This window comes from Electrophorus electricus, chromosome 7 (assembly GCF_041902795.1).
Source record: "Electrophorus electricus isolate QZ-2024a chromosome 7, ASM4190279v1, whole genome shotgun sequence".
Lineage (NCBI taxonomy): Eukaryota > Metazoa > Chordata > Actinopteri > Gymnotiformes > Gymnotidae > Electrophorus > Electrophorus electricus.
The window spans coordinates 12,412,501-12,420,404 of record NC_137503.1 but is presented as its reverse complement, the minus strand read 5'-3'; the positions used below and the strand labels follow the sequence as shown (position 1 = coordinate 12,420,404).

Genomic DNA, 7,904 nt, shown 5'->3' with positions numbered 1-7,904 from the left:
GAAACCGGTTGCCAACGATTGCATCATTCCTTTCATGTGACTCCCTTACGCCCCAAATTCGTCCTGGCCGTCTTATGACTGCATCACATCTTTCTGTTCACACAAACTTTTCAGAGCGCGACAACTAGCAGAGTCATCTATGCCCGCCCCTTCCCATTCAGCTCGTCTGTGCATTGGATGTATCTAAGCAAAAGAGATTCATCCTTTATCCAGGATTGGATTGTGCGCACGACCATCCGCAATCTTATCCACTGCACTGGGTTCGGTTGTGGGTGAAGCCCTTCCTCCCGAGTTTGGTTGGCGTTACTGTATATAAATGTCCCCGGGAGTTTCCGAAATTCACACTCGGTGACTTCAACTGAACAATGGTTAACATGAGCTATCACCAATCTCAACAAAAATACACACATACCCCGAATCCACGACAGTTGAGAAGACGACATAATAAAAGAAAAAGGGTAAGTTTATTATTTTCTTCTCGCCGAACGTTTAGCTTTTGTAACTTTTTAGAGGGCTGTTGATAGGGATTTAAAGTCCATCTTTTCCTTTTGGAAAACAAGAATGCGCATGTTTTGGCAACTATCCCACGGCTGTTTTTGGAGCGCAGTTGCTGTTCTCAGCTCTAATTTGACGGGACTTTTTATAGACGATCTCTAATATCTAGTAAGATATTAGATCGATTAATGGATAATTGAACGTCTGGAGAAAAAACATCGACTTTTCGGATTTGCTTCTATTTGCTTTTACAATCAAGTTTGCTTTTAATTTCACAAGTTTTACACCAGTGTTATCGGTCAATTCATTAAATCACTGGTCATTTCAAAAGTTTTTTGTTTTTTTTTTTGTTTTTTTTTAATGATTCAGAAACACCTTTTACCTTTTAAAATAATGGTTTTGTTTGGTACTTATGCAATATCTTATTCTGGACATTTATACATGTTAGAAAACCACTGTAGCTTTTTAAAGCTAGATCTAGATTTGTTTACTTTTATTAAACCACTTTTTTAAACAACTTTTTAGACTGTTTCAGGACATCACGGAGACATGCCACTGGAAGTTGCCTTCTTTTTTCTCCTTTTGTTTCTCGCGTCCTGAAGGCGACTTTGATTCCATGACGTAACGCTAATTGGCTGGTTTTCAGTTTATTTAATCATTGTCCAGATCGGTACCGGGACTCAACAACCAAAGTTTTAGCTAAGTTATAATATTACTTATAACTCTTTAGAGTGAATACGTGTGCAGTTAAACCGGCCATTATTTGAGTATGCTAATTATTCATAATACCTCAAATTACAGACCTTTTATCCAGCGCTGGAGTACACAGTCATTAGCTATAACCTGTAACCTGGACTATATTTCAAAACACTGTAATAAGATATGGCATATTCATTAATCACTGGGCTACTAGTTTTTCAGTGGATTTGTCTTAAGATTGTTCGTGCTTTAAGAGAAATCGTCACGAAAACTACTCGAACTCCACGTCTCAAATACTTAGCGGTCTTATTATAAAATGGACCTTTTAGTCAGAGTATACTTCTGAAAGAGTATAGAAAAATATATACAAACCTAAACCTAAATTACATACCAGTATATCCGAGCGCACTGGCACAGCTGATAGACCGGAGTAGTTGAGATGGGACGAGCTGTTTTTTAAAGACATCGTCTGAGATCTCAGACTTATACAGGGGGCGCCAGCGTGCGTAAAATGCGCCTTTGTTTACAAACCAATGACCTAAATTTTTCTGTATTATTGTTACATTCACCAGTCAGTAAAACTCCCTAATTTATCCAATGGACATTTCCAACATATTTAGCTTCGTTACATTGTGTTCTCTCCCCAAACATTTATTTCGTATTTATTTTATAACTGAAATAATTTTGGATCTGACCACTGGCTATTTCTCTTCAGCTGTTCTGCAAGAAAGCTAGTCTGCACTTCATTAATGCTTTTGTCTGCCGCTGGAGGAATGATTTAACATGTGTTCTCCTAAAATACATTGCTACAACAAACATTAAATGTTCACTTACTTTGGTATAATTTTTCATTCATTCATTATTTTCTAGAATTTCTGGGATAAAATATCACCGACAACCCACAACCATACTTGATTAAGAAGAAACACTTTTAAGGTAAGCATGTTCTGTTGTAGCCTTCTTTTGTTGTTTAACTTTCTTTTTGAACATATTTATAGTATTGGATATCTTAGTAATTATATTTCCCCTTATATGTGGTTTTACTATTCACTGCAACTTTGTATCCATTTTATTCTTGCTGAATTTGCTTGAGATTACAGCAATTATAAGATGTGATTCTTGCATGTGCATGCAGCTCCGTCTGCTTCAGAAAGGTTACTGTTGAACTGCTGTGATTTCTGCAGTAGCTCCCTCTGGCCACTGAGTGTCCTTACAACACTAAAGGTCTTAATCTGTCAATCTCGATCTTGGTGAGGATTGGCCACCACAATTTCGATTTTCTTCCAGTAACCTCTGCAGTTAGTTATACCTGAAACCGTACTCAATGTGAGTCTGTTTTTGGTGGACGTAGAAGGCACCTTCTAGCAAGAGCGTCTGGAGTTTTATCCCCTTTTTTGTTTGCAAATAGTTTATTTATTTATTTATTTTATCTGGGCCAGGTCTGGTGTGCTAGGTGTGGGAGCGTATCGAATCGTGTCTGTGCGTAGTGGCTGATTGGTGAGATGACTGCGGAGTGGCTGTACCCCCCTGGCGTGGGGCCGCTGTGTGGTGCAGAGTTGGAGGCGTGGTATGAGGACCTGCAGGATATACTGGGCTCCGATGCAGGTGGGGCCAAGCACACACGCGCCCCGCCCTGCGCCGAGGTCAGTCACGCCGAACGCACCGTCTGCTGTCTCGGCTCTTCTGCCTCCAATGTTACGCACTTCCTCCTCCTTTCTGTCCTCTGTAATTGCTTTTGTTGCTTTTGTCTAGCTGTTTTTTTTTGTCGTTTGTAAACATAATTTAATTTTTTCTAATTTTCTTGTCGTTGATTGATGACTTCTTCTAATGCCGTGGTTTGTTTGTCCTCTCCTCCCTCCTGCGCACAGAAGGAGCCGGAGTTCCTGGACGTTTTGGAAAGCTGCTCCCTCACCTGGCTGACGGAAGGGCAGGTGTGGGGGGAGGGGGTGCAGCGTGTGATGGAGGAGCACCCACCGCCACTCCCCAGCCAACCCCCGGCCGCCTGCCTCAGCCCCCCGCTGCAGGAGGAGAGGCGCGGGGCAGGGGAGGCGGGGAGCTCCAGTGGTGGAGACCTGCTGCCCCCGGAGTTCTTCGAGCTCCTGAGCGAAGGAGGAGTGGGTCTGGTGGAGACCGGTGCGGTCATGGTCACGGGCGGCTACCACCACCACCACCACCACCACCCCCCGCACCCCTCACCTGCCTCCCCGGCTGCCAGCGAGGAAGAGCTGCCCACTGTACCGGACTCGTCCTCGTGCTCCTCGTCCTCAGCCTCTCAGTCGCCTTCCCTCAACTGCTCGCCTCCCTCGTCCCCTCCCCTCTCCCCGCCGGCCTCCGCCTCATCACGCCTGGGCAAGCGGAAAAGGGGGAGTACGCTCAGTTCACCTTCCTCGGGGAAGAAGAGCCGCAAGGAACGGGAGCAGGAGAACGAGAGGAAGGTGCAGGAGCTGACCGACCAGAACGAGCGGCTCAAGGCTGAAATTGAGCGGCTCGGGGAGGAGGTCCAGCGGACGCGCCGGGCACTCATTGAGAGGCTCGTCAACACCAGGAAGTGAGGACTGCTGGAATGGGGGAGGGGGGGTGAGATGGAGGACGAGTGAGAGAGAGTGAGAGTGAGTGAGTGGTTGGGGAAAAAAAGCAAGGAATATGTATAAAAAAAGAATGGAGTGGTAACCATGAAATGTACAATTAGAGGGAAGCGAGAGGAAATGACAGGTGGGAACTGGGGGAGAAAGGATTTCAGTAAGAATCTCCCCCAAGAATGGAAAGAAAGAGGGAGAGAGACAGAGTGAGAGAGAGAGAGAGAGAGAGAGAGAGAGAGAAAAAAAGCATGATGAAGTCCGATTTAGCCATAGGAAGAAATATGGACCCTGCATTTGGAGGTAATACTGTAAGAGAAAGTCTCAATAAATGGGAACCTTTTTTATAATGTAATATTCATTTTGCAACACAGACATCTGGCTGTGGGTTTATCATCTCTTCTTAACAAGCACAAAACCCACAACACATTGAACTCATGAGAACTATAGAATATTGTGTAATAGGAGTGTTTATAAAATGGTAATAGACTCCTGGGGTCGGTATAACTGGCAAATACTTAGTACAGCTGAGGCACTGCTCAGCCTCTAAAAAATAAGTGCCGTGTGTTTGTCCGTTTGCCCTCAAGATTTGCGGAAGTGTAAAATGGTTAAGCAAGGATTCTAGGTGCATTTCATCGTGATCCATTTACAGATGTAGTTCAACATTATCCTTTTATCATTGATACTTAAAGGGCTTATATACACATACTATAAACATTATAAAGCCACACATAGTTCACGCATAGATTAATAGCTCAGGACTGTTTTTTAGAGCGTTTGCATTATCTTTTCTTTTTCCCCCTTCTGATGCTCAGCTAAAGCCAAGGCCTCTAAGTGTGTATGTTTGGATGTTTGGAGAAAAAGTAGAAATGTGGTCGGATGTAATAAGCTTTGTTGTAACTGATTTTCTTAAACTTTTTCTTCTTTTTTAATTGTTAATAGAATTAGCTGTATTACAATGTGCAGTAAACTTTGAACCACACTTATTTTTCTATTGTATTTATCTATGTAATCAATCATTACGTATAATCATGTCATACTGTAGCACGTCGTATTGTGTAATAATTAAAATATGCATGCATGATAAATGGCTGTATTTGCATAGTAAACATTTGTTAGTACTTCATTTTGTCTATGCTTATTGTATTGGACAATTTTACTAATAAAATTTGAAACCAAATAAATGTGGTTGGGTTTTTTCTATTTTCTTTTTGGTTAGTAATGGAAAGAATGAAAAACAAAAAATAATCAGATAATAAATGCACACATTTTATTGAATTTAAAAAGGCCGAAACCCGCATTGCGTTTCTACAGCGATGAAGTACTAGAAATATTGGAAATGCTGGTTCTGTGGAAATAACCAGAAGGAACTGACTTACTCCACACGAGGGGTTTTGTTACCGTTTGACAGTGTTTGTATTCTAACAGCCCCCACAGCTCTTTGCTCAGCCGTCTCTGTGAAGGTTGGCCATGCCTTCCTGGGCAACACCGATCCCAATTTTAACAAAATGTCCCTGAACTGTGTACCTCCTCCTGTAGGCCCAGCAGTACGGACTCCTCACGTCCCCTGGCTGTTCCTTCATTTCTTCTTTCCTTTCTGAGGAGAGGGCTCAGGGTTCTTGCCTTCAGTCAGAGCGAGCTCCTTCTTCAGCTCCAGGAGTTTATTGACTTCCACCGTGATCACGCTCTTGTCGGCCTTCTGAGCCTTCAGAGCACGCACTTTATCACCCTACATACATGAACGCAGCACGTAAATGTACTTTTCTCCAAACACGCATGAATGTGCGTGTACACATGCGCATGGATGTGCACGCACACACACAGCACATAAATGTACATTTCTCCAAACAAACATGAATGTGTGTACGTGCACACACACACACACACACACACACACACACACACACACACACACACACACAAAATTATTTGTGGACAGCTTTCTAATAACTGTTAATCAAGTCTATTATTAAGAGGAAATCGGGTGCAGTCAATAATCCAAGTATGTAATCGCACCTTTGTTATTTGTTACATGGTTATTGAATATAAAGCATATAAGGCAATTGTTCTAAACTGTTATGCCTGATTTGCAAAACCTCAAAAATCACTGGTGTGTTTCTCAATACATGCGCGCATGTTGTGACCTGTTCTGACACTGCAGCGGCCAGCTGTGTGGCTCTCTGCGGATCCGCTGCGCTCACACTGGCGTTAGTGGCGGGCTCCGCGGTGGCTGTAGCCTTGGGCGCTGTGGAGCTTGCCGTGCCGATGGGAACCTGACCAGGGAGCACAGTCTCGTTAGACCTTAAAACATCACCACCTGCAACACGCTTCTTCAGACAGATAAAGGCAAAGCTTAAATTATATATATAAAAAAATTTAAATAACACAAACCACACAGACACACACATAAAACTGAAAAGGGAAATACCAGAAACATGCACACATATGTACATCAGAAATGAGAATTTAGATAAACTGCTTGTTAGATCATTTTCAAACAAAATCCTCATACACAAGCGTGTTAGTAAACATTAGCACTAATCAGGACTGTCTGGCCTTTTCCCATGCTACCGAAGAGGCCAGACTGACTACACACTTCGTTTAGGATCCATGCTTTAAATGAACTTTTTTAACTCCTCCAGCATGGCCAGAGGCAAACTGTCTTCCAAGTTGGGAAGGGGGAAAAAAAAAGAACAATATTAAGGCAACGCTGTAACTGGCTGGGCTTTGATCACAGCACTCCCGTGCTCTGTGGCCACCCGACCAATTTCACATGCCGCGCGCGAGTGGAATTTGCGGCACAGGAGACAAAAAGCACGCCACAGTCGCACTCAGATCTACCTCTCCTGCATGGGTCGCCTCCTCTGGCTGAAAAGAGGGTTCAAGTGAGAGAAGAGAAGGGAAGGAGTATATTTAAGGCCCACACAAGAACTGCAACCGCAGCACCGTGGACGACCCAGGACGAGAGGTTAACGGAGAATAACGGCAAGATAAATATTGTGTGTACAAGTGCTTTGTAATTGGGGGGGGGTTCTTCGTTTCTGAAGGCGCTAAACTGGTGCCATGACACTCGACTTGGGCTTAAAATATCTTGTCCTGTCTCCCACTTAAAATATAGATAACTAAAAAATGTTGCAACAGGTGTGATTGGAGCTTGCTATTCCACTCTGCAATGATGTAATGTCCAGACACCTCGTCCTGCTTGAGCACTCATCACCATATTATGTCTCTTCATCAAACCATTTCTTTTGTTAATTTTTTTCTTATTTGACCATGACTTGAAAGAAAATCTGCATTTTTCTGTGACTTTCGAATCAGGTGCATAGGTGAGTTTTTCCAGACCTGTTGTCCTCCAAACCTCTTCCTCAGAGCCTCAATCTGCTCAGACCCAAGTTTCTGGAACAAGGGACTGACCTGGAAGGAGAAAGCAATCAGACTGGAGGGGAACAAAACCAAACAGTCAAAAAAAAAAAAATCAAGGCAATTTGAGTTTGATCCCTAGTGAGCTAGCGTTGAAACTTGAATTAGAAACTGCTACACTTAACACAGTAGTTACATGTTTATTACATAATCGTTACCGTGCCAATGCGGTGACCGGTGGAGAGACTGCGGAGGAAACACCCGTCAGCGGCCAGCATCGCACTACCGCAGCATGCGGGAGCCTGCAGTTGGGCGCGGATGGTCACGCTGACCGTGGGCATGTACGGCTCCAGCAGGACCGACAGGAGGCAAGCCATGTTCACCGACACGGCAGTCACTGTGCCAGCACGCTGCCTAGAGACCACGCACACAGGCACGCACGCGTGCACACACACAAGGTGGGGGTCAAACAGTACGCACATCACAGTTGTCTCACGCTCAAAAGTGAAATAAGTAAAAAAAAAAACAACAAAAAAAAACAAAAAACAAAAAAACCCCCACTCATTTATTACCTTTTTAAAAACAACATTAATATGGGTGTCCAAAAATTTTAGTTCAATTTTATGTATAATATTTCCCCAAAGTACCATGACCCATTCACTGCCTAAAGTGGCCCCGACTGTAGTCCCACAAGACAGTGGATCACATTTACTTGCCTGTCATTGTCTCCTCCTTTGATCTTTTTCCAAGGTTCGTTAACCTGGATATACTGGT

General features: G+C 43.4%; 2 protein-coding genes across 4 annotated transcripts in view; one reads left to right on the top strand and one right to left on the bottom strand.

Annotated features, from left to right (window-relative positions):
- Positions 1-307: 307 nt before the first annotated feature.
- Positions 308-4,954, top strand: ddit3 (DNA-damage-inducible transcript 3). Of its 2 annotated transcripts, none has more exons than XM_035524735.2 (4): positions 308-458; positions 2,065-2,130; positions 2,634-2,837; positions 3,066-4,954. In XM_035524735.2, exons 3-4 carry the CDS (start codon positions 2,697-2,699, stop codon positions 3,744-3,746), a joined length of 822 nt encoding a protein of 273 aa, XP_035380628.1. In that variant the 5' UTR covers positions 308-458; positions 2,065-2,130; positions 2,634-2,696; the 3' UTR covers positions 3,747-4,954. The 2 variants fall into 2 exon arrangements, with proteins under 2 accessions (XP_035380628.1, XP_026866764.2); XM_027010963.3 differs by having other exon boundaries at positions 3,063-4,954.
- Positions 4,955-5,018: 64 nt separating this feature from the next.
- The window catches only part of mars1 (methionyl-tRNA synthetase 1), an 11,001-nt gene continuing 8,115 nt past the window's right edge, over positions 5,019-7,904 (bottom strand). Inside the window, exons 17-22 of one of the 2 annotated variants that reach the window (XM_081718292.1) lie at positions 7,843-7,904; positions 7,349-7,540; positions 7,113-7,184; positions 6,612-6,638; positions 5,915-6,043; positions 5,019-5,499 (exon numbers count right to left, since the gene is read on the bottom strand). The exon at positions 7,843-7,904 is cut by the window's right edge and continues 47 nt beyond it. In XM_081718292.1, coding sequence (XP_081574418.1) covers positions 5,350-5,499; positions 5,915-6,043; positions 6,612-6,638; positions 7,113-7,184; positions 7,349-7,540; positions 7,843-7,904 — 632 coding nt within the window. In that variant the 3' untranslated portion in view covers positions 5,019-5,349. The remainder of the gene's footprint in view (positions 5,500-5,914; positions 6,044-6,611; positions 6,639-7,112; positions 7,185-7,348; positions 7,541-7,842) is intronic. The other variant, XM_081718293.1, reaches the window with a different exon arrangement.

Bases quoted from the DNA above. Each gene is read 5' to 3' on its own strand.
- ddit3 (XM_027010963.3), top strand. From the start codon at position 2,697: ATGACTGCGGAGTGGCTGTACCCCCCTGGCGTGGGGCCGCTGTGTGGT. The intron at 2,838-3,062 runs GTCAGTCACGCC...TCCTGCGCACAG, and splicing joins GCGCCCCGCCCTGCGCCGAG to AAGGAGCCGGAGTTCCTGGA.